At 36.3% G+C, this 27,720-nt stretch overlaps 1 protein-coding gene across 1 annotated transcript in view; it reads left to right on the forward strand.

Annotated features, from left to right (window-relative positions):
* LOC148942931 (papilin-like) overlaps positions 1-27,720 on the forward strand; it is a 126,734-nt gene extending 99,014 nt beyond the window's left edge. Inside the window, exon 7 of the mRNA XM_089102401.1 lies at positions 27,667-27,720. Coding sequence (XP_088958527.1) covers positions 27,667-27,720 — 54 coding nt within the window. The remainder of the gene's footprint in view (positions 1-27,666) is intronic.

A 27,720-nucleotide genomic window follows, 5' to 3' on the forward strand; every position in this document is an offset into this window, starting at 1 on the left:
CATTTAGCGATGCGTCATACCTGTCTTTCAAGCAATGTAGGCTACCCGTAAATTGAATCAACGCTGACGAATTCAAGAAACCAAAAACACATGGGAAATGCACAATTTATAGCTATATGTTTGCACATTAGGGGGGGGGGTGAAGTAAAGTGGTGCTGCAGTCAAAATGTGTTAACTATGATTATTCTGCATATTATGAAATAAGAATTGTTTTCTTAACATGTTTCCTTATCAACAGCCAAAATTCTAGTTGTAGCTGTATTATTTATTGCACTTATTTCTCAAAAAATTGACTCTCTATGCCAATAAGAAAAAGACAAAATCAGCCAAATTTTACGTATAGCCTAAAGCTATATCCTATAAGGCTTATTTCTCGACAAAATTGGATCTTAATACCAATTAAAAAAAGACAAACTGAAAAACAACAAAATCAGCCACACTTTGTGTAACCTAAGGCTATATCCAAGCATTAGGGGCAGTGACTCTGAAATTCAATAAATGGACATTTTCTGAGAGTAGTCTAGCATAACCCAAAATCAATCACAACCCCCCCCCCCCCCCAATAAAACACACTAAAAACTCAATATTAAACGGCGATGGGGGAAATGGAAATCATTAGAGGTGCACATCTACTCTTGAACGGTAATAGGGGCAAAATTGTAATTTTGAATTCTAACCCTGTAAAATGCTTACATTTTGAACCTCAAACGAAAATTAAGTTGTATCTGAATAATGTTTTTGGAAGGTCGCCCCAGTCGAAATTGCTTGGCACTCAAACTTTGATTGGACCATATATTGCAGATATTCTGTTCTTGCCAAGTTCTGGCTTCAGGTAATTTGTCTCAGTTTGTATCCCCTTAAAAGGGGTAGTGAACTTTAGCCACTTTTGTTCCAAAAACCCTGGAATTTCGATTCCAGTTGAAATCAGAAATCCAGAGCTAATTTTTTGTTTGACTTAACGCACAGCAACATTTAATTTCTTCACAAAATTAGACAGCTGAGCAACGCCATAAGAACGGTCTGTCGGAAAATCTATAGGGTGTTATTCACGAGTGGGCTAGCGAAACCGGCTTAGCTTTCCATCTGACATTCGCGGAATTAGCGGAAAGCCGCCGAGTTGTTATACACACGATGACAAGACCTGGCAAGCGAATCTGTGCTGCCAGTGGAAAACGTTTTTGGCAATTACTTTTTAGCGATAAATTCAAAATATTTCGCTCATGACTTTAATAAAACCTCCAATTCAACTTTTTTTCTTTATGAAAAGAAAAAGTTTAAATACATTTGATTCTATATATGTAGGCTAATCAACAACTTCAAGAAAAGAATTATTATTTTTGTAAACGTTCCAAAACCCTGACAGAGATCCAATTATTAACGCTAGTTTATTGGGAATAATTGATTATGACAATGAAAGCGTGATCACTCAAATAACTTGTTTTTTCAGACGTTATTCGCAATGATAATCATTAGCCGGTGTTTTACCCTTCTCTTTCCTCTGGATATTCGCGAATAGGTACCATACATTTTTTGCTACTGAGACACGAAATGTCGTGGATAACCCGCAATTATCGCAGGTCAATACAGCCAATTTACTGCATGACATTTAAGCTACGTCATGGTTGGAGTTTCGCTGCAATCTTACGATGCTCGAACCAATGTTACCAGATGTCAGATTTAAAGCGAAAATGCGCCGCCATGTAAGCGAAAATTCCGCGAAAAGTCTGTTTTATAGTGAAAATGCGCCAGATGATCGATTTCTCCCTAAACAATGTGCCGATTTGAAAAAATTCAATGCGTAACCGATAAAAAAAAAACACCAAAATGGCGCAATTGCGCCGAATCTGGCTACTCTGGCTTGAACTACGGCCCATAGTACCCGATATTTAATTCTGACAGGAATTAGGTTTTTCAAAACTTTGCAGAACCGTAGTGTTGGAAAAAGCGGCAAAAGCTTCCTACTGGTAAAAGTTAAAATATACAAGAACAGAGACGAACTACACGAAAACATTAGTAATTTATAGAAACAAATCGCAGAAATAGCCCTGTGTTTTGACTGGAAGAAATTTTAGCTAGGTTCGCATAGGCGTCGAATTTTCTTCCGTCAACCAGATGCATAGAGCAGGGATGTAGCCCCAGCATTTTATTGGAGGGGGAGGGCAAGAAGGGTCCATATTCGGATAGTCAAGGGGCATGGGCTATATAATAATTTTTCTCTAAATTATTGGGGTAGGGCGGGGGGCAACATCCCTCTTACCCCCCCCCCCTCGTGAATCCATGGACCCTCTAGGAAAAAAAAACCTTGCATACCTCACTTATAGGGGAATCTTTCTCGCTTTCTAATTGATTTTCAAAGAACCCCCCTTGCCCCCTGAAACGACGCCCCTGGCATTGAGATAGAAAAAAGAAGAGAGGCCAGAATCTTTGTTATTTTCCCGCCTGATTTTCCTGTTAAGCCCGGACCACTCCATTTTTAGAATGGAATTATAGTGGTAGAATGGAATAAAAACACAACCCTCGCCTCTTATTTTTTTTTCAATTTCTGCCAATAAGGCCAGACCTTACGTACCATAAAAACCAATAAAAATTACGTACCATTACATAGACCAATAAAAAATTTCTTCCTTTGGACAAGTATTCCATTCATCTATATTTTGAAATAGAATTGATATATACGCTTTGCCGTGAGACAAAAGTGTGTTCGAGATAAATTACAACTCTCCCATGTTTATACATAGGTAAAAACATACTTTTGATATTTTGTAGGTATAGATCTTGAATACTTTTCTAAAATTATAATCTTACCTATTTTGACAGGGAAACTGTTTAGAAAGACCTTATAGAAATTTGCTTTCAATGAGATGTTCCACTCAGGTTTCACATGAAGATTCGGTCGTTTCCGCTCTAGAATATTTACCGTCCTCTATTAAAATTTAGCTCGAAGCTCAAAAATCATGATTTGTCCTTGCTATGCGATTTCCATCTATCAATTAAAGAGACTGCGAAATGAAAATCTTACCCCAGGGGACGCTGACTTCCCGCTAACTGGTGACACACGTGTGCCGCACAGTTCTGCAAGGCTTGGCGCACTCCTAAAAACGCTTGGCACAGTACTGCTGCGTTTGGCACGCGCCACCTGGTGTACATGATTTCTGAGAGGAAGCGACCCCTCAATCTACCCAAAAAAACAATTTTAAAATGTATTAAAATTTTTTATACTGTTCTAAAATCTGTAAAATACACGAGAAGTGAAATTTGGTTAATGCTAATGAAATAAAACAAAATAGGATAAAAACATAATAGTTTAGAAACAAATTTCGGCTTTATATTTGCACATCAGAGGGGGGGGGGGTATGGGTAAAGCATAACATAGGCCTATATTAAATACGTAACCTAACCTAACCTAGGTACCTCTCCCCTCCCCTAAACCACAAAAAAATAAAGTTTAAATCTAGTTCCCGGAGTGAGAAACCCTTTGTTATACAGTGTCAGATTGGAAATTACCGGGTTATGGCTATCTGAGCTTTGCTTTTCTCGACGCGTGTTTTACAGAGAATAGAACAATACCAAATTTGTTTATGTGAATTCTTGTTACGTTTTTACGAGTCGACCAACTTCTTTTGGAGGGTGGGGGTACCCTCTTCGCCTGAATACGGCCATGGCCCGGATCCTTCTTCTTCCGTATGTGTATGTTCTCTGCACTGTATATAAGTAATAGATCTATATTATTTATATACAGTGGTTCTCTGCCATCTAGCAAAACCTAATATGTAAATTGCTAGATTAATCTTTATCGACCCAAAGCCATAACGTGGATGCGTGACCTACACGACACAATTATTATACCTTTGAGTTATTTACGCTAGAGCAATCTACCTTACTAAATTAAGACGTTTTAGTAGCTTGCCAAAAAATAGAGAAAAGTCGTTCAGTAAATGAGACTGGCAACTGGCCAGGTCTATCACTACTGTATGAAAATAGTTGCTATTAACTTAATATCCTAGCCCTCTGGATATTATGTGTTGATGCTACTCTAATGCTTAGCAAGGCTAAATAACATTTTATCATACTGATACGTTTTTTTTAGATTCACTTACTTTTTTTTCAAATAATACTGAAATTTTAAATATACTCACAGTAGAGAGTATAACGAATCTAGGGTACAGAAAATTAATGTACACTGATACCAAATTAGTACTCCAATTGAATATAATTTTCGCTGAAGTCTCCTTGCCACTCCCCCTCCCTATTTCATCACCCTCAAAGTTTCAACTCTTTCCCCCATGACGTTCCCTGGATATTGCAGATGTACTATTTTGATAACCTGGGTACGCGTAGTGTCTTCCCATTTACGTCACTAGTCCACTGGGAATAAATTCTAGTCTCGCAGTGACTTATAGCGCTAAAATGCTTAGGCAGATTGGAGAAAAAAATTTGGCTTCCTCTCCTCCTCCTCCCCATCTCGAAGAAAAATTTAAAGTCCACTTATCCTGCCAGAATTCCTTGAAATCTTCAACTTGATCTCCAAAGCAGTCCTGGTATATTGAAGATGCGCTATTTTGACATAGTGACAGCAAAGAGTGTCCTTTGATTTACCTCGCTTTTTAGCTGTGAATGGATTCTAAATCCCATAGGAACTTACACGGGCATCCATTGGCGTGGGTGTGGGGTAGGGGTGCATTTGCCTTTTAGATTTTTTCCCCCTCTAGATTTGAAAAAATTTCATATTGAGGGTATTTCTCTCAATATGTCTTTTTACAGCTAAATTGAAGGAAATCTTTTTTTGGTATTTCGTCGAAAAAATTATAAAAAAAATAACGAACAAGACTCCCTAGATTTTGACAAATACTCCCCCTCCCAGTCTATTTTCGTGAGTAGACACAACTGGGTACTTATAGCGCTAAAACCTTGGTTTATTCAGAAACAGACATGTTTAATCTCCCTTCTCCAACATGAAATTCAAAGTACCCTTACCCACTCCTTCTGTCCCTAATACTGCTTGACAGTTTCCAACCCGTCCATCAAGTCATTTCCGAAGTATTGTATGTATATTATTTTGATAACCAGGATGCACATATTGTCTTTCGATTTATGTCTGTTCCCTCCGCCTAAGTCAAAGTTCGAAGTCCACTTAGCCCCTCTAACACTCCTGAGGGTTTCAACTTGGTCCCTTAAAACCCACGAAGATTCAAAACAAATAAGAGAAAAAAACGCATTTATCTAAATAGCGCCCAAGGGGGTGCTGTGCCCGGGAGCAAGTGTAGCCCTTGCTCTCTCCTCCCTAGCTACGCCAATGCATACAGCCCGCAAAAATTTCGAAACAATTGCATGACTCTCCAGGAAAAACTTTGCATCAGGGACGTAATTGGGTATGGGGCAAGGGGACAACTGCCCCTTCGCCCCCTGTTTGCCCCCAATCTGAAATTTAGTTTCAGCAAAATATCTTCTTAAAACTAAGATAAGCCTACATAATTCAAGCATCCAGAGAAACCGGTCAGTTTTCTTTAGTCTATCTTTATCTTTATGGTACTATATGGCTCATTTTTCACTGTCATTTTCACTTGATTTGCGAAAATTGGCTCCAATTTCCCGCTCCCCCGCGGATTTTCACGAAATTACACCAATGCCTTGCATACCTCCTTTATAGGGGAATCTTTCTCGCTTTCCAATTGATGTTCCAAGAACCCATTGACTACCCTTTCCCTTTGAGTGCAGCATTATTTTTATTTTAATAGCATGTTTAAGAGAAGAGATACGAGTTTTTGAAAACCGATTAAAATCTAGCCTATTGATCCTCATTCAGAAAGAGGTGCCACTTCTAAAGAGCGTGAGAAATATGCTTTGAATTCAGCCCGCATTTAGTAAGTTGATAATAATCTTAGTACAATATGCACACAACCCTTGAATATAATGATCAGTGTTTCCAATTAAGTAATAACAAGTGATGGTGAACTGAGATAGTGTCTAAAAACCGATAAGAATCAAAGAATAACAATAAAAACGAATTTTAACGCCTTTTCTGAATGAGTTATTTATTTGCTTGACAGATCCCATTTAGACAAAAAGAGGTACGAGGCCATATGGTTATGTCGAGAATAAATCCTGGAAATGGTGGCAATTTATCAATGTTTTATAAACAAAGAGCTTGTTTAATTGCACTTTTTCAGGGGGTATTAATCTTAAAAGCCTTATCACGTCTCATGTTTAAGTTTTGGAACTTTACAAATGGCTGATTTTACATAAAGGCCAGTTTTGGTACTAATTACGTATCATGTATTTTTCAACCTTTTCAATATCAATAACTATTCGTCCCAAAAGATCGGGCGTAAAATCTCTGTTTTTGTCAGACGTTTTTCAAAGGGTTATATGCAGGTTTGCCACCCGGCGATAAAAAAAAATCTCTAGATTTTAATGATTTTCTGGTTGATTTAGTGATTTTCTTCAATAATCTAGTGATTTATGTGTGAATTTAGTGTTTTTACGCAATATAAGAAATCACTATAAATAGTGATAAATCACTAGGGGTGGCAACCCTGGCTATGTGTAAAGTAAGTCCTTCTAAACATATTATTTTGCTGCTTTCCAATTAATCGTAACTTTTGACAGGGTCATTAAAAAAAACTGAAGTGAAATCTTCTTTGCTCTTGATTGAGGATCCAAGCGTAGAAAGATTTAAAGGGGTTATTGTAGGATATTTTTTTAGCTTTCCGACACCCGGGCAATCAAATTTGCGTAGTTAAACTTTTCCATGGATGTTGTGAATATCCGTGCCAAAAAAATCGCGCTCATCACTTAGTTCCTTATATATTTATCATTGTCAAGATAAAAAGAACACCCTCCTAGAACTCTTCGCATTATGTAAAAGCTGTTAACGATTCATTCTTGTGAATAGTTTTTTTTCCCTAGTTAATTGGTTTGAAGCTTATTTATTCCACAATTGTGTTCCGTTAAGTCAAAAGATTTATGCCATGTACTTTCGTGTTAAAAAGTGTGATTTAATTGCATTGATTTATTTTTGTGACTTCCATCACAGGAATGTACACATATTTTTTCTTTTCGGGGGAGAGGAATAATGAAAACCAAGCTATGTTCGATGATTTGTTTGAGAATTGCCCAGAAATTTTGGAAAATATGCAATTTTTGGGGCAGGGGGACCCCTAAGCCCCCGGTTCAATCATTACATTTTTTAGTCAAATTGTTTTATCCCTTATAGATTATATCAGAAAGGGATGCCAAATAACCCCGACGTTTTTTACCCACTGTTTTGTTTACCCGTTGTTGTGTTTACCTGCTGTGTCAAATTTTGTGGCAGTAAAAAGAACGCTTTACCTTTTCTTTGTATGACAATTTAAGTAAGTAAAAAGAACCAAAAATTTTTGAGTCGCAACACTTTTTAGAAGTAAATTCTCTGTTTATCTTTGGTTATTGGGTTATTATTGGTATTATTTGGGTTATTGCGAGTGTGTACTTGCGGGTGAATTAGGATAGAACATAGAATAGTGGCAAGGCTTTGTAAAATTTTGGGGTCAGATTTTGCCATTAATCCAGAGTCAACCTAAATTTATACAATAGAAGAATGGAATAAAGAGCGTAAACTAGCTAGAATCAGTTCTCTATTCATACTGACGAAACCACACTGCTTTTCCATCATATAAAACAAGAGAAGGTAACGAGGAAATTTGTAAAGACAGTAAATACAGCATACGCGGATATATATGCATATATGCATATATATCCAAATACAGTACAAAATGAATAAAAAGACATCGATAAAATAATTTTAAAACTGAAATCCTAAAATTGTTTTTGAAAGAGTCTCAGCTTCCTCACCTCACATAGATCCAGCCAAGACTTCTTGGCGAATGAATCTTGTTTCTTGTTTCAGTAATCTTGTTTTTTTCTCTATTCATTCTTCTGTCGCTATGAGGTTAACAAATCCCATCTCTAACCCAGTCTGCATCAGTGGCGTCAATCCATGAAAATCAAGGGGGGGTAATTTTTTTTTTTAATCAATGGAGAGAAGGGGATGATTTTCTGTTGTCTTTCAATTTTTCAATAAAACTACTAAAAAAGCTATTTTTCAAATACTAGGGGGATTCAAGGCAGGGCAAAAGCCCCCACCCCTATCCCCATTTGCTTTCACTGGTCTACACCTGTCTTAACCCACATTGGAATCAAGTCTGACAAGCAATTTCACTAAGTCCTTCAATTAGTTTTTAAAATGGAAAGGTGAGTTGCACCGATCAAACGACTTATTCTTGTGCATTTACTATACTATTTTTTTTCTTTCACTTTCTTTGAAGTTTTTTTTGCCAAAGTTTTACCCCCCCACGGGTTATCGGATTAGCGCACGTGGGCACTAGTGCACGAATGGTCAGCACGCCTTGGTCAGCATCCACTTCTAATCGGCATCGTACCCGTGTCTGATAAGCAATTTCAGAATTGTTATAAATAAATTTTCACGTAGAAAGCCGAAGATCCCACGGCCGTAACATCTTTGACATCATTACTTTTGCTGCTAGCACCATTTTTTTCAAATTTCTTCCTGTCAATGGACTTCTTTGATCATGGTTCCTCCTTACAAACACGGGTGAAGGAGTTGCTAAAAATTTGAAAACGCAAAAATTGGTTAATTGTATGGGGAATTTTTGAAATTATCAGAAATGTCGTAACAATCTCAAGACTTCTATTTTGGGGTAGGGGACTGGCAGGATACAATCAATAGCAAGCCAGGCAGTGGTGTTCTTAAGGTGACAGAGTGGAATTTTCTCCGGGCACAGAAATTTTAGGGGCGCAAAATTGTAAAAAAGTAATCTAACTGTTATAGCCTAATGATTTTGTAATTTTGAATTTTTTTTTATTAAAACAAATTAGGGGCACATTTAATAAATGAAAGTGATTATTAAATTATTAGTTGATTGATAAAGTAATTTAAGAAATAAGCAAATAGTAATTATAGTAAATTAAGATAATAATAATAAAACAATTAAATTGTTAATTACTTAATAAATTTTAAAAAACGCTGTCAATAAATGAATTTTGTTGAAATTTGGATTGAAAAATTTTGGTTGACAGGGGGGGGGGCGCTAATCAATATTTTTCCCCTATATATATGTGAGCCAAGATTTCTTGTCCTTCGTCAATAAATTTTGATCAAACAACTTGAATTGTCTTGCCCATCCTACCAGAAACATACTCAGGACTTCAGTTTGGAAGAGGGGTTCAGTTTGGCTCCTTACTGCTTGGCGAGGAGATGCCTCACCAAGACTCCCCCCATAGATTTTGAAAAATATCTTTTTCGGTATTGTCATTGAAAAATTAATTTTTTTGGTACTCTCATTGAAAAACAGGTACTCTTGTACTAAACGGACTCTTTTATATAGTGCTAGTTTGGTTAATGCTAATGAAATAAAATAAAATAGTATGAATATATAATAGTTTAGAAACAATTTGGGCTATATATTTGCACATTAGGGGGTTGGGGCGGGGGGTGTGGCAAAGCATACCATATATTAAATACATAACCTAACCTAGGTACTTTCCCCCCCCCCCCTAAACCCCCAAACAACAACAATTTAAATACGGTTCTTGCCTTTGTTTTATATCCCAGAAGGCAGCGTAAACCTGTTTTTCATCAGGCTTCTCGGTCTGTTTCGTGACTGGTATGCATTGTCGTATATAAGTAGTATTGATACAATGATAAGTAGCGGACAATCCCCCCATATAGCTATAATGATAAGTAGCGGACAGTCCCACCATATATCTATAATGATAAGTAGCGGACAGTACTCCCGCCAATACAAGCAGACAGTGTATTGACCGATTCAACCACCGTGAAAATTCGTGCTCTGTTCAAAGTGCGTGATGTTTTCATGCTAGTGATTCATTCACTCTGACATTGAGCATGGATATAAAAAGTCCAATACCGAGTTAGTATCTCAGTCAATAAGTTGAATTTGAAAAGTTTACATTATTTCAAATTGTAGAAATAAAACGTTCAAATATTGTGAGAATGAGTGGTTTCACACTATTAAACCTCGAAGGAGCAGACAGTGATGTTGTGAAGACAAGGGCCCCCAATGTAGCAGTTGAAATTGGAAAGGATTCCCGACTAACATTTGAGTGGGATGAGATGTTTGGCAGATACATTATATCATTGAGTAAATTTAAGTAAGATGAACAATTATGCTTTGCCGCAAAAGTGAATATAATGTATTTATCACGACTAGAGTATGGATTGAATGATATTATGAAGCAAACTGAAGAAAATGGATTGACTCATCTAACGCAAAGAGAGTGAAAATATATTCTCTTATTACATTTCTGTCAATAAAAATGTTTTTTCTTATAATGTTTTTTTTTTGATTAGACACTCTAGATGATCGTTTACTCCACTCTCTCTCTCTATGGTGGATGATGGTGGTGGTGTTGTCCAATAGGTATCGAGAATATGCACAAAGTAGAAACTTGCAATTGTTATTTTAGTCTATAGTTGGTAGTGGGAGTATCAAGAATGATTGGATTTGACAAACAGAAGATCTTACGGAATCTAGTCAAATTGGAAAAATGTTTAGTGTTAGATGATGACTTTTTGGAATTATCTCTTCAACGGAAAATATTTTCTCTAGAAATACTTAACTGTATAATGGGATCTGATTCTCCATCCTTGGATTATTGTATGAAGCTTATGCATTGCGAATCAAATGCATTTACTCAATTTATTGATATATTAATTAAAACGAAGCAAAATGACATTGTGATTCTGCTTTTAACCACTACCTAGAAATTCATTCTTTAAAACAGTAGGAAATAAGTTTTTGTGACGATACTCGATTACTACTCCTCCTCCTCCTCCTAGAAGACATTGTTATTTTTTTATTGATTATGAGTCAGTTTCTTTCTTGCAGTGAGACGGACACCATCAAAAAAATATATCATATATGTTCACTATGTTTATATACATTGGGCAGCTGGTCTTCTCGCGAGAACTGTACTTCAGTTGATGACTATAATGAAAAGTTAGACTATGCAATCCGTGTAAATTGCATAAAGGATGTGCTGTACAAATTAAGGACTGTAATACCTGTCTTGAAGAGACTTGTGACTCTCATCCTAATGGATATCTTTACTCCCATTGTCATTATGAAAAGTGTGACCAGTGGGAAAATACTTACACTAGTATGATTGAAAAGTAATTTAAACGTGACTTCAATTCATTTCCAAAGGATTGCTATCTCCCCGACTTTAAATTGTTTTGAAAACAAGAATCTGGTAGACGTTTTAATTTTAAGAACATGAAGAGAGTATACTTCCTGCGTCACCGTTATGAGGACAATGCAAGTAATGATTATAAACCTAGCGATTTTTATTTGGCTGTGACAGAAAGTGATTCTTAATATGAGAATATTGTGTGCGACATTACTTCAAATAATCAGATAGAAACAAGTGAATTTTTCAATATGAATCGTAATAGTATCATTGACTTCAAAAGAAGATTTAATAAAAATGAAGTTACAATATATTGTGGAAAATGTGATCCGGACTTTGCACAACAGGATCAGTACAAATTGAATCCAAATGATCTGCCACCACTAATTGTTGTCGACGACGATGACTATGATGATGATGATGATGACAATCTAAATGACTATGAAGAAGAAAAAATCTACATAATGGAAGGCAAAATACTTTTTTTATAGTGCATATATATTTTATTAATAAATAAATTCACATAAATTTTTAAAACACTTTATTCTTAGGACACCTAAATCAATACTATACAGTCCTGAGAGGGGACTTTCTACTACAAATTCATTCAACCGTGGACTGTGTACATAAATGTTGAGAAATTCACTGAAAGTATAATCACAACATCGAATAATGAAATAAAGTAATGCTTGAAAACCCCAGCTCTTGGTCGATCAATCCTGTACTCACATCCGATTTTGAATAATTGTCTTCCCACTTCCTTCAAGGTAGTTTTTGATGTCTGGTGTGTAGAATGCATATGGTAGACCAATAGGATCAAAAAATTCTATATTCTTCGCTGTTTGATAGATGCATAGCCAATGACCCGTCTGCACAGTCGATGGACTACTATTAACAATGATAATGGTTTTGTTAACAGTATGAATATATTGAAGGAAATCTCAGGGTATACAATAGGATGTGTATTTGGACATAAAAGGATCCATGTTAAATATATTGATTATTTGAGTGGTGTTCATGGTGCCAAGTCTAAAAGAACACTACCATCGGGGGTAATTTCCCAGTAGGTTTCAAATTGATTAAGTGAGATTAATGTTACACTCTCTGTCAATGGTTTTTCAAAGGTACACTTCAAACGCATAGTACCCTTTGGGAAAAAATACTCATATCTTGAGTACCAGACAAGTCCAAAACAATGATACTATGACTTTTTGCAAACATTGAATCGGTAATACCATTGTCATATAGGTGAGAATCTCGATCTAGGGATTGCATTGTCAACTCATAGAGGGTCCTATAGGATTTATCAAAGGATAAATTGTAGAGAGGAATTCCATTTACTTTACAGACAAGAGAGGAAAGTCCAAATAATTCAAATTCATGTGGCGAGGTTGTCCACGATCCTATGGCACTGGCACTTTTTAAAAAAGCCAAGGCGAGTTTCGATGGAATTTCACCATTGATAAATGAAGAATCGGTGTAAATACTTGATCCAGTGGCAATATGGCGTTGATTGGCGATTGTATGAGGAACGAGCAGTTTGATATTAATTCCACAGAGTCTTATTTTTTCAATTGCCACAGAAACAGAACTCATAACCTGTTGTTTTCGCACATGAAGTATTGTCGAAGTGAGATTGACGTTAGCATCCGGTGCTGCATCAAGTGTCTTTCTCAATATGAAATTGGACGGTGCAAGTTGTAACTTTATATCAATTTTAAAAATGGGGGCATCCATTGGGATATATTGAGTATTTCATGATTGAGTCTACCAACTAAATGGTACTCCTTGCTCACTGCCCAAGTGAGTTCACCGTCAGTAACAACATTTGATCTATAGCCATAGCCCAATGGCAGACCTCTCAATTTCTTATAGGCCATTGGAGTCATCTACATAAATTGTATGTAACTAGCATAGTTTGATATATTGTTGCTGGTGCTCACCAATGTTCCATTTATGTAGACACATATTTGTTTAAATAAATTGTGTAGTATACCATTCTCGTAGGATAGTCCATCGACGATGGAGGGAGGTGAATTGTCAGACTTTTTCCTCACCACAACTTTTAAATCAATAAATGTGGATGATAAATCTATGAAGTAGTCTTCATTGGAATAAACTTGAAAATGTATGATTTCAGAGAGAGGTTGCTGTGGATAGAATTGTTCATAGTACCCATGTTTTACACTGATATCCCCACTTTCTGCGTTGAAAAAATTTAGAGATTTGGTGACATTGGGATGAGATTCCTTTTGGGTAGATATGCCATCGAGGAAAAGAAATCCCTTTTTGTTCTAACAATTTTTCTTCTTGGTTTCTTTTTCTTAATTTACTTTGACAAGAGTGATGATGATGATGTCTTTCGCTTCTGACCTGAGTAGAGACTGATGAGTGAAGATATGCTTCTCCTTCTTATAAAACCTTTTCCACTTAGTTTCGATCGCTCCTCAAGGGAACGTGCGCTGGACCTGAGATTTTTTGAAACACTTTCTTTAAAATCTTTACCATCCCCCTAATCGTGTAGCGCAGAGGATGCAAAATCTGCAATAACCGGCGCAAAATATTTTTTAGCCAGCAGTACTGCAGAACGAAACAGCTTAGCAAACCAACTGCCAAGACCGTAGTCCAACATTGACGAACGGCCTTTATAATAGTCCATTCTATGACCCAATTGTCTTGGTTGGAGAGCAGTAACATAACAATCAATATCAGGACATATAAATATATTTTTTCTATTAGCCATCTCGTTGTTGTTGTTGTTGTTGCCGAATTGGTCAAAAATGATATGTAATCACAGCCATATCTTTTGTTATTGCTAGAGGATCACCTAATTCACTTCTTAATGTTAACTGACAGAGTTCCAAATACGAAGTGTTTACAGGAACATACTGAAGGTGCTTTATATTATGGTGATGAACATGTTCATGAGTTGTTTTTCGTGCAAGAACACTTAGGAGGGGAACATTTGAATTACCAACTCTCGATGCTTTCACAAAGGAGGTATAGAGAAATATGCAAAAGTCCGAGGCGAGACCAGGGGGATAATACGTAAAAATAACTTGATCCCTCTCGCTAGCATTTCCAGCGTTTTTTCCATTGATAATATTCTGTTTAAAGCCAAGAACATCTCTCAGATTATCATTGAGATGAATCAGTTCAGTGTCAACGGGCGAGGTAATGTAAATCCTATCATGTTCCATTGAATAATTAAAATGGAAGGTACCATTCCTGCGATATGAGATTTTTCTATTGATTGCACGACACAAATCTGCCATTGTGCCATATTCCCTGTATCTAAATGTAACATCCGGGTATTCCTTAGATTTAAATGGTTTGACCCACTCATACTCAACAAAGAGTGACCAATCGTATGGTATAACTTTTATATTATACACAGGATCCTTTCTCAGGATATCATAGGTATTTTTGAGAATACAGTCGACAAGAGCCACTTCATACTTTCCATCATCGAATTTGATGGCGGGGGAGAGTTTCGTCCAAAAATCACTTGTTTTATTTAAAACATTGTAAAGAGGATTGGAGAAATTGGAGTTAAACGTTACATAAAAATCCTTGGGCATTGCCAATATTTTCAACACTGTTCAAAGAATCAATATGAGAGTTGTATCCTAGCCAACGAAACAAGCAACTGTTTCATGCCCCTGTGAGTACGAGTCTTTAATATCTTTTCAATCTGATAGATTCCGGTGTTTTTAGCTTTTTGTAATTCATAATCATAAAAGCTGCCAAGAATCTCATAATCTTTCATGTCACGTAGACGATACGTTATGGGTGTAGTGTCCAAGAGTTTGGAAACTTTAAAAAGTTCAGTGGACCATAAGTAATTACCCTTTTCAAAAACATCAGTTGGTTGATTGATTCGAACAGTATCACCAGCATTGAATTTCTTCTTTTTCTTCTCATAACCACCAGCACCATTGGAATACTGTTTAAGAAAAGTGTCAAATGTATTGACATCATGATGAACTTCTGTTGGGGTTGAGTTGGACAGGGATCAATGTGGACGTTGATTATAAATCAACATGATTTTATCCAAATCATGAATAAAAGCAGCAGTATTTTTTAAAGTGCAATATCTAGAAATTAAAAGTCGAATAGGTTGTATCAGTCGTTCGGCCAATGCTGCCTTTATTGGACTATGACTATGATAGAGGATTGTATTACATTTCAGTAGAACCTTCTTTACATGGGGATTAACAAATTCACTACCCCGATCCGTTTGAATCATCTTATAGCATTCCTGTTCAAGGATGACTTCCAGAGCTTTAGCAACTTCATCGCCGCTCTTTGACCGCAGTGGAATGGCATATGCATAGCGACTAAAAACACTGATTGCAAGTAGAATGTACTTGTATGGGTGATTGTGACGCCGTTGAATCTCGTCCAGAGTCAAAAGATCTGCTTGTAGTATTTGTAATGGGAAAAAGGCTTTAGTTTTTCGATAGTGATTACCACGAACTCTACGATTACGGTGTAAAGTGTAACTTGATTCATTCTGTAGATACTCTGCCGCCCGATTCTTTTCAAGTCCAGTGACTTGAGCAAGTGTGGTGGAGGAACTTAAACGTCCCACTGGACCAATAGTTTCAGAGGTCTGCGTCAAGACTTCATTGTTCTCGAACGCTCACATGTATTTAAGTAACCACATTCCATTTTCATACTAAAAAAATATGTCGAGGGGGATGCATTAATAGTAAAACGTCTCTACTAGACTCCCTTACTCAAACTCACTTCAAATCATTTTTTCCGCTTGGCGTGCTTGTAGTATTTTCCAAAAATAATTTAAAAACATCTTTTGATATTTGACTAAATTACTTTAATCGTTTTAAAATATGTTTACTAGCAATAAGGCTTTCGGGAAAGTTTGATGAGTTTAAAAAAGTATGCAGGTGACTGTCAAATGATACAAGTCTTTTACGATTCGTGACCAAATCTGATAATAAATCAAGTAGAATGTCAAGAGTCTTTTAAACTGTTCACGATAGGAATGTGGCACTAGATCTACAACGCTTGTCAGAACTTTAGACAAATCTTCTTCTTCTTCTTTTGGTGGTATCGTTGTTGATGATGATGATGATGATGATGATGATGGAGACATTCCTCATTTTTAATCATTGACATCTACTTTGAGGTATTTCTCCTGATAGGGCTTGTATCTTACTTATCGACAAAGTACGTTTTTAAGTAAAATAAATTGTTCCTCGCTAGACATTGTCATGTTTCTAATGAGTTTATTGAGATTGTCCTCCAAATGTTCCTTTGGTGAAAGGGCAAGTTCAATTGGAGTCAATTTATAGGGTTTGGCCATTCTCACTCTAGAGAAAACTGTTTGCAAGTCCTGCAATGATTGGCAGTAAAAGTGTAAAGAAGTTACCACCCGCTTGAAGAAGTCGTTTTCTTTTAAAATCGTTTCCTTTATTTTTGCTTGCCACTGTTGCTAGGGACCGTACAAGGGAAAGATGTTGCTCTGTCTGTTGCTTGACACCTTCTGAAAGTTTAACATTGCCTTCTGTTAGATTTAACCTAAGTTCAGATACGAGATTAATGAATTCTCTGTCAACACCAAGTTTGAGTATGGCCTTCCTAAGTCGTGGTTTTGAATTACCTAGGACGGTGAATAAATGTCAATGTTCATGTAGTTTCTCCAGTATCAGGATTGCAACTAACGACCTTTTTTTACTGTTCACCGGCAGATATACAGTAATTTCATTGTCAGAAATATCGGTGACTAAACGCAGATCCTCGTGTGTGTTCCGATTCAGGTCCAATAGAATATATCGGTGGGGTTTGGTGGTAGCCTGATTGTAGGCCGAGAGTAGGAATTTTGGTTGACCCGGATACACCTGTCTGTTTAACATTATGAGTGAACTTGAATCATAAACAACCCTGTTGACGATGCAGTAGATGCAATTCAATGTAAAACTTCTCATACACTTGTTCGGCTGAAAGAGATTGTGTAGAACTAGGGTTACGGAGATCCGTTGATGATGAAATCAGACAGTGAACAATTGTATCATCTCCTGAGACCATTCTTCAATGGACTCAGCCAGATCGTCAATAATCAACCAAGAGTTTGATTCAATACTGTTTAAAGTGTCAAGTCCATGCATGAATTTCGTGTCTGGGGCAATAGTTTTTATTCTATCATAAGATTCTTGCCAAACACTGTAGCAATAGTAAATTTTAGTTGGATTTTCTAAAAACATTCTGTCATGATTTTTAATTATTTTTGTTAAAAGTATCGTTTTACCGGATATTAACGGTCCGCAAAGAAATGACATGAATGGTGTTTTAAATTGATACACGTTCCATACAACAGTTCACAAAGTCAACTAACTGTAGACTATAGCCGCCTAATGACTAAATAATTTCCCTACTACTACTCCTGTCAAGAATAATAAAAATGAGAAGAAGAAGACGAATGAAGAATCATGTTTTCTTTTATTATACATAAAAAATTAACATCAATTTAAAAATAATACATTTAAAAAAGCTTATTAAACATGAAAAAAATACACTTTTTTTTAAAATTTATTTATAATAAAAAATACAACATTTACATAGACACTAGAAAAAAAAACACTTTAATAGATACACTTTTTTTTTTATTTATTTATAAAAACTGCAACATTTAATGAATAATGCACTTAAAATAATAATAATATCAATTTTATTTACAACATCTTAAATTTTGGGATCCCCCAACCCCCCCCCCCCCCAGGGAGGGGTGCGGCGGCCGCTGTCGGTGGCCGGCCGAAGGCCACGGGTATTTCATCATCGATTTAAAAAAACCATCCTCGCGGTTCATTCTACTCAATATTGGCAATGTTGGGGAAATCTGAAGCACGGGCATCGCTAAGTCATTTATAATATCCTCATGGCAAAGAATAGTGAGACATTGCCAACGTAAAGAGGGAGTTCATATGCAGGAATACTGCATCCGACTTTACACCGGTGTCATGTTCAGTCGGATCAGTTTCAAGGATACGATCTCCATGAAAAACATACCCTCCCCTCATTGATCTCTTTACAAATAGATGCTGATCCACGTCGGTGATCAAGCCTATTTCCTCTTTACTGATTTTAAGAATTAAATCCATCACCAAATGAGGAGAGGAAAAATAATAACCTTAATCCAACCCGAATTCCCCATAGATTTTATCCGTGTTCTTACACACAATATCCAGCAACGTCAATACATCACTTGCCATGTATAATCTACAATAATCCCACCCATTTTTACACCCTCCCTTAGCCCAAACCCTCTTGGCAAATTCATAGTCGGCAGTGGTGCATTTACGGTCGTGAAGTGAGTCGGAGAATTAGGTGATGGACAGTAACTGTTCATCAGAAAGCGTCGTTGTGGAGTTTTAGTAGTCTTATGGATATATGTCCTTAAACGTTAATAAATCATACATTTCACCGTCTGAAAAGTGCTGTTTAAGGAGGTATTGCTTAAGAAGGAGGAAACTATTGAAATCGTCACTTTTCTGTACTTCAATGAGTTGTCTTAGGGATTTGGGGAAGAAGCTAAAGGACTATAAAAAACGGATCTTATTCACGTACAATTTATCGTTATCTACTTTTTGCCATTTGAATTCTAAGAGCAGTAGTTTTTCAGACGACTTGGGTGACTTTACAAGAAAAAGAACCATGTAACCGAGCGCCATCTACAACTTCAACATGTCGCAGTCTCACCACTGCTGGTAAAATAAATTTTTGGTCATAACTGGAAATATGTATATAGACCGGTAAAAATAATTGCTGACTAATGTTTAAATTAAATGATTAATGGGCTCCTCCACGAAAATTATTCAATCCCGAAACAATGGGGGTGCCCAAATGTTCATGGTCACGGACCATCCCTTTTCCACCGTTCCCCTTACCCCCGGTACCCTTTACCGCGTTCCCCATACCCGCAACAAATTACCCCTTAAAAACCCAACAAATTTTTTAAGTTTTAATTGCCAACTCGTCCTCTGGTGATAGAGTCATTGGATAAGATGTATTTCGCAGCCGTGATATCGATTTATTTGCTGTTTTAATGAGTGCTGTCACTGCTGAGAGCATACAATCGCCACCACCCAATCTCTCAACTACCTCTACCATATGGATGGAATTAATCGAGTCTCTTTGTGCTTGAGCATAAGAGACTGCAATGACCTCATGTTTTTTAACAAGATTTGAATTCAATGGATCATACACATCTATGAGAGCGGCTTCGCAGTCTAAGGCCACCTTGTCACTCTGTTGGAGTGTGTTTTGAAGGTTCTTAAATCGCAAGATGGCCCTGTCACCGCTAACCGTTTGCACAGATTGACATCCGTGACGCTTGCATTGCTTCATATGATTGTTTAACTTAATTTCTGACCGGAATCTAGAAAGGCATGTTGGACAATAGTAATATCCCATTACGCCCCCTTTTACCCTCACTTAAAACCAGACTTATTTTTGGTATTGGAAAAAAAATGTCCAATAGAATCGGGATCACTGGCTGGCTTGTAAAGAAGCCAAACCCAATGTTCCACTGAATCAATGGACGGAGCCCTCACTGGAAATATAACCCTCTTTTTACAGTCACCTCCCTCAATTTCTGCTTCATATTGTAGCACAGTAACACCAATTTTTAAATGTGCATTAGCCCGCTCAAAAATAGTTATCCTATTAAGTTTTACTGGATATTGATCATTTAAACAATTAAAATCTACTTTAGGAAAATTTGGACCCCCATTAACTGCATAATTGTCCAACAGTGTCTTACTAGCTTTCTTTTGCAGAGGTTTGAGAGCTGCCAAAAGAGATGCATATTTGAAGCTTTGAAGCACTGTATCGAAATTGAACGTTGTACACCATTACACTAATTTAAATCTTCATTATATTTTGGTCCCACCGCCCCACTCCCACGGCCTTCCCTTAGAATAAAATTATTTTTAAATTTACCCACATTAATATCCAAACTCCCAAAAAAAAAAACACCGACCCACTAACCGCCTCAGTATAATTATCCAATTTTGTTACTATATTATCAACCCATTCCATAAGAACACCCTCAAAACTATTCAGCTCCGGATGAAGTGGTATCATTTCAGTACGTAAATAACGCTCATACACCTCATCCGCCTTTTCATTGACATAAATTATTTTTTGTGCGATGGCAGCCTTAATCCCATCCCTCCCGAATCACTCTTTCAAGAAGGGCTCGAATCTTGCCCACATAGGAGTTTATTATGTCTACCGGATCTGTTATGATGCTACCTGATGTTATTGAATTAAATGGGTCCTCAAACTCAGCTCTATAAACAAATATATTGTGCAAGCCACAGTGAACTAAGTTAAAATCGGGCATCACAGGGGGCGTTACGGAGATTTCATGTCCTCCACCGATTTGCTCAATGTTGGGGTTATTGCGTGGTGTGGAATCCCCCAACTCACTCAACAAACCCTCAAGTGTATCAGGACTGAGACGATCAGTCCCTTCGAGGGTAGCTGGTTGAGTCAAACCCCCTGTAGATGTACTTGGTACATTAATATAACTATCCCCCGTATTCGGAGGAAGCATACTACATTTAAAATCGGACATGATAGGGGGTGGCACGGGGATTTCATGTCCTGCACTAATTTTCTCAATGGTGGGGATGTTGTTTGGTGTGGAATCCCCAAACTCACTCAACAAACCCTCGAGTGTATCAGGACTGAGAAGCATACTACTACTATTACGACTACAATTATCACCAAAACAATCGCTTAACAAACTTGTAATCCACTCTTGTAATTCGTCATGGATATTATTTTCATATTGTGTTGGTAGTGGGAGTTCCAGTACATTTATCTAAAAAATGAATGTGAACTTATTTTCTCATTTATCAAAAAAATAATAATTAGACTGACTGTGTTTGTGTGTCTCTGTGTGTATGTGTGTGTTTTTGTGTGTATTTGTGTTTGTATTTGTTTTTTTTTTTATTTGTTTGTGTGTGTGTGTGTGTGTGTGTGTGTGTGTTTAATATGATTCTTTGAATGTAACCTGGTATAAGAAAAAGAAATTATGTCATTTTTTTTATATGGTGATGTAACACTTCAATTAAGTTGAAAAAAAAATATTTTCAGTGTTTAATGATCTAAATCTGTAGAATTGCTACCCTTTTATTGCTTTTTTTTTAATTCTTAATTCATGCTAAATTCTAACATTGACATTGAGGGTAGACTGAGATAGATATATACAGAGATAAGAGAGAGAGAGAGGGAGAGAGAGAGAGAGAGAAGATACAATTTTTCTTACGTTATCACGGAGAGAGGTGACTGGTTCCATGAGTACATCAGCTTCATGGGATGGGGGTATGGTTTGCATGTTGAGTGTGGTTGTTGACCAGTTGACAGTTGGTTGGTGTATGATGGGTCCGGGTGGTTGTGTTATCTTGTTGTGAGTGTTGGATGTAAGAATTGACCAGTTGACAGTTGGTTGGTGTACGATGGGTCCGGATGGTTGTGACATATTGCTGTGGATGCTGGCTGTGATAGCTGGATAGTTGGCTATTGGGCGGTTTACGGTTAATGTTGATGGTATCAGTGGATTCGACCTACGACCATGTTGTATAACCGTCGGTCTGCTGCCCACTGGCGTCACTTCACCCCTTCTTATCTTCTTAATTGGTAGGGAGAGCTCTGGAAAATCCTAAAAAAAAAAGTTTATTTTTCATGAAAAAAATCTTGAAAGAGAACCATCAGTCCTCATCAATAGTATGCACAAGAATAAGTTTTTGAAATTTAAATTAAAAGTATCATTTTATTTTTCTGATATGATTTAGAGATGTAAAAACAAAAGTTAAAAAAAACTGTCTGAAAAAAAAAACAAAAAAAAATTGTCAGAAAAGAAGTTAAAAAAAAAACAGTCAGAAAAAAAAATTTTCACTACAAACTTTATTTTTCTAATTGTAAAAGTTACGACACACATATCTATATCAGTCCCATTTTTAAGTTGGAAAACATCAAATATGAAATTTTTATTTTTTAAGTGTGTTTCATGACATTCAAAGAGATTTAAAAAAAGTTAAAAAAAGGTGGAGGGGGAGGGGGTTCGAGGGGGGGGGGTTAGAGGAAGGGGGTTGGAGGGAGAGGCAGTGGACGATTGTGGCACTTTGGGCCGGTGGGGAACGAATGTGGGGCCGGTGGGGAACGAATGTGGGGAACTTTGGTCCGGAATAAAAAATAGGTATGATTTAACTCATGTGCTAAGTCGCAAGCCATTTAAATACAGTGTTTACATACTTTTTTTTCTTGTTTTGATATTGTTCTTTACCGACTTCTGGAGATCCAGGTTCAAAAAAATTTAACAATCTATTAACTATAATAAGGTCTGTATAAATTTTAGTAGAATTAATTTCTTTACCCACTATGAATATAAAAGAATAACTTACTTCTTGCGTGTAGCTTTCGTCAATATTCCTTTTATTTGAATGCATCATTATATTTCAAATGCCAATTCTGAACTGAGAAGATAACAAATTGTCGGAGTTTTTATACCCGTGTTCAAGGTCAAACATAAGTCAATCACATCTAACAATTAAAAGGTAGCAGACAGATAGGAAGTTACTATAATATAAAGGAATCATCACGCACTTTGAACAGAAACATCACGAATTTTCATGGTGGTTGAATTCCGGTCATTACACTGTCTGCTTGTATTGGCGTGAGTACTGTCCGCTACTTATCATTATAGATATATGGTGGGACTGTCCGCTACTTATCATTATAGGTATATGGGGGGACTGTCTGCTACTTATCATTGTATCAATACTACTTATATAAAAGAGTCCGTTTAGTACAAGAGTACCGAAAAATAACATTGCTTCCCTAGATTTTGAAAAATACATTTTCGCACTCCTTCCCCCCCTGATTTCCGTGAATTGACTACACCGGGCTCAAAACGACACGAGATACAATTTGTGACTTGAAAAGGACTCTTTAGGGGTCAATTAGGCTGTTAGGAATATATCCATTCCTAACAAGTTTCATAGATCCAGGGAAAGTGAAAGACAATTTTTTAAGAAGCCTTTGCTATTGCAGTAAAATAAAAATTTCTTCCTGCTTTGACTTCAATTGATATAGGGATTAGCATGGACCAACTTCGCAAAGTACTAATTACGAAATTTTACCTAATTACCACCCTGGAACAAAACATGAAAATAATAGTGTCGATTTTCCGCTTAGGAGAGAATGAAAATATTCACTTAGTGAACAAACCGAGACAAAAGACGGAACAAAAAACCATTCAACCTTTGCATACATTTATGCAAAATTTGTTTGTCTTCATTCCGATAAACGCATGGCGAATCAATAACCACTTTGCAAACCTGATTTTGCAGAGAAGATTGTACAGACTTTTGTAACAGTTGCTCTTTTCAATCTACTTATTAACTATTCTTTACACTGTTGACAATTGTATCCATGAGTTATTTTACAGGCATTTGCTAAAACTTGCCATGTTTATAGTTGCTTTATTTTGAAGCAGAAGGGAAAGAATTTTGAGTTTTTTTTTAGTTTTGTTGCGAACTATCTAAACCGTCCAGTTTCGCTATTCCTTTTTACTTACACATCAGGCTCATATTTTAAGCGTAAAAATTGGCTGCAGTAACTCAAAAAGTGTTATGTGACATTTCTTTTCAAAGGAATATAAAATATCGGTACTTATGCATTAGATGGTCACTTTTATATATTGTGCAAGGAAACCAGGCACGAAAAAGGCCCAAGACGGGTTAACTGCAAGAGACCGCTATAGAGAAATGCAATGCAAAGTGTGATTTTCATTGCGTTTACGATATTGAAACTGTTGTTTTTTTTGGGTTTAGGGGGGGAGGTACCGAGGTTAGGTTGCGTATTTAATATATAGAATGCTTTACCCCCCCCCCCCTAGTATGCAAATATATAGCCCAAATTTGTTTATAAACTATTATATATTCATCCTATTTTATTTTATTTCATTAGTATTAAGCAAACTTGACTTCTTTAGCAGTATATAGAAGTGACCATCTAATGCATAAGTACCAAAATATATTGTCCGTCATGGCGGACAAACCTATAGAAAACTACAGAATCTCAGAATTTTGCATCTACAGAAAACTGTGAATCCGGGAATAATGTTACTTTGCAGTGATTCTGACATTTCTATGTCATATTTTGAGGCAACTTTGGCAAAAAATTGTTCAACGAAGTCCCGTTTTTCTTTCCGGGGCCATATCTGGCTCTTTTAGATCTGCTCTCTTGAGCTTTTAGAGTGTAGTACATTTTTTGAAAATTGCTCTAACACCTCAAAAGACACTACACAAAACAAAAATCATTCCTAAATACCCCCCCCCCCCCAAAAAAAAAAAACAACGTTTGTTTGAATTGTAAAAACGTAACAAAATGCATATAGACAAATTTTGATATGTTATTTAAAGTTGTTTTGTAACCCCCCCCCCCGAACAAAAATCTTGGATACGGCCCTGCATGATAACTAAGTAAGTTACTAAGCAACCATAACTAGCCATGGTAACTAAGTAAGTTCTGAGCACAGTTGGAACTTTTGATTGTTCAAACTAAGCGTCTAATCAGAACAAATCGAAAGAGAAATTTCTAGCGAGGCACAAATGGGAAAGGGAGGGATTCAGATTCACGCCCAAAATCTCTCCCTTAAAACATTAAGATCACGTCTTTTATCCTTTCTGAATTTTCTATAAAACTTTGCCAATTTTGTATTTTATCTGAATATGTACTTCACTTGAAATAAATGTAAGTGTGTGCGATAGTTCTTAGAGATTTCTTCCAAATAACAAGACGACATAATCACATGTACCTCCTCGTTGCAGTGAATACTGTTGGACTGCACAATGACACAAGAAATCGCTGTAATTGAGAATTTTTGTTGAAAAAAAAATAAGCGGGCATGAACGCAGGGGGAGAGAATTAGTTCGCGATAAGGTCAAAAATCATTTGCATTAAGTGAGAAATACAGAAACTTGTGAACTCAACAAGCTATTGAAAGTGAGGTTGGCTTTGTCGCCACTGCTTTCGTAACCGAACCTCGGACTATGGTGTCAAAAAATGTTATTAACAAATTCGTTTAACTTCTGTTGTTGAATAAATTGAATTGTTTTCATGAGGTCAGATAGATATCAACATATTTCTACGTCAATGTTTACATAATTCAAATTCCCAGTACACCGTTCAATAAACTTGTGGCTCCTATAAGATCCTTTTAATGTAAATTAGCTTCATGTTATAGAGGCTGGAGGTGATCCGGTGGGCTCGAAGTCTCCATCCTCCATATCTATATATTATCGATTGTTAGAGTCGGACTAGACCAACGTTGAAGAGTATCGTTGACAAATTTTTGAGTTCTAGCCACTTTTGATTTTTAATTATTTTCTTAGAAACGTAGTTTCTAAGAAAATTAGAAGTTAGAAACTTAGAATTAGAAACTTAGAAGTGCAGGGCGGATCCAGAATTTTTTTTCGGGAGGGGGGTTTTACTAATTTTTGACTTTTTCGGGGGGGGTTACTAATTTTTGACTCAGTTTTCGACTAATTTTACTGATTTTTACCTAGGTATTACTAATTTTCGACTTATTTTCGACTCGGTCAAAAATTTCGGGGGGGGGGGTTCAAACCGGGTAACCCCCCCCCCCCTGGATACGGCCTTGGTATTGCTAATAATAGTTGTTTTTCCATTGACTTGTCAACCGTTTTACACACTATTGCCGAAATGGCTTCTTTGAATTATAAATAAGTGCCGTAACTTCGTTAATTTACTGCGGTACTTTTTTGTGTTTATTGTTTAAATATAGTAACGCATGTTTTGACTGACTAATTATACAAGTGCTTGAAAACATTGTGTTTTAAATTATGTATTCTCGGAGCCAATTTTTTCACAAAATGTTGCCTGCAAAAGAATGTGTGAATTTAAATGAGGGGTTTGAGACTCGCTGTGACTTGATATTCGGTTTTACGTTTCCAACCTAACAAATATCAAGCATGATATGGTTTTGTGCCGATTTTAATTGTATCGATTACTGTTTTCTATCAGCTTTTCCCTTTACTGGAATGTTTTGTTAAAAATTCATAGTGGAGAACACCCCACTCCCATCCTGCCCAAGAAAATGTTTTAAAAATATAAAAATACATGATTTTACGAAATGTAGTAGTTAATAACAACTACGTAACAAAATACGACATAATTTTCCCTAGTTTACCGCCTCCTCGATTCAGATTCCTGCGAATAGTCCTCGATACAAGCAAATATTTCCCTTATTTTTAGTTCAATCCTGTATAAGTTGTTATTTTTAAAAACTTAGAAATAAATTTCGGTACTTTCCCATTATATGGGCTTTTCTAAAAAGTCAAGTTTGGTTAATGCTAATGAAATAAAATAAAATAGGATGAATATATAATAGTTTATAAACAAACTTGGGCTATAGTTTCACATTAGGGAGGGATGGTAAAGCATTGCATATATTAAATACGTAACCTAACCTAGGTACCTTCCCCCCTAAACTCCAAGAAACAACAGTTTAAATATCGTATACGCAATGAAACCACGCTATGGATTGCATTACTCTATAGCCGTCTCTTGAATTAACCGTCAAAAACAGGTTTTTTGTGACTGGTTTGCTTGTAAATGCCCATATAATGGGAAAGTACCTAAATTTTAAATTCTTGTGGAATAAGCTCCTTTCGATATAAGGGGCTACCCCGAGCCCGCTAAGTCAGAGTTTGAACCCTGTCATAGTCTAAGTTTTCACCTAATTAGATGTTTTGTTATTCATTCTGGTTTCGTTTTCTTCTTTCATTTTAAGTCATTACGTTTAATTATTACTTTTATTATAATTATTATTATATTAATTTAATTGTTATCTTAAATTGTTGCTTTTGTTATAAATGATTACTTTTATAATTACTTCACTTATTTTCGTCTTTTATTATAGGTTATAGAAAATATTATTTTTTTTTAGATGGGAAGAACTGAACATGCACCTGTAAAATGAAATCTAGCTAATTTCTCACTTATCTTTGTTCTAGTTATAAGAATGTTCTTTCAGTGTGCTAAAGGTAATCTGTCGTCTATCAATCCAAAAATTACGCATGAATTATGCAAATTATGCATGTTATTAAGGAAAACCCTTGCAATTACCAACTGGCTAGATTTGTTTCACTCTAAAATGCTTTTGCCTTCGTGTTGTCTTTTTTCGGGTGCTCTGGGTTTTTACTTAAGCTATGTTAAATTGTTTTATAGAATCCAGATATACATGTTGAAAACATATCTTCGAGTCGAGTAGAATTGATTCGGAAAATTAAAAAAAGAAATATTTCACGTTCCTTTTTTCCCTCCCCCCGTCCAAATCCCTTTTTTTTAAATCACTAAAAATATACAGTTTTTGGAAATGTACGTTTATTTTGTATAATCTAGAGACTTGAATATATTGTCTACGCTGAATATATTGACTTTGAAATGGGAGAGTGA

The sequence above is a fragment of the Artemia sp. Qi Xiang Cuo genome, chromosome 16, assembly GCF_049724085.1.
Source record: "Artemia sp. Qi Xiang Cuo chromosome 16, ASM4972408v1, whole genome shotgun sequence".
In the NCBI taxonomy this organism is placed as follows: Eukaryota; Metazoa; Arthropoda; class Branchiopoda; order Anostraca; family Artemiidae; genus Artemia; species Artemia sp. Qi Xiang Cuo.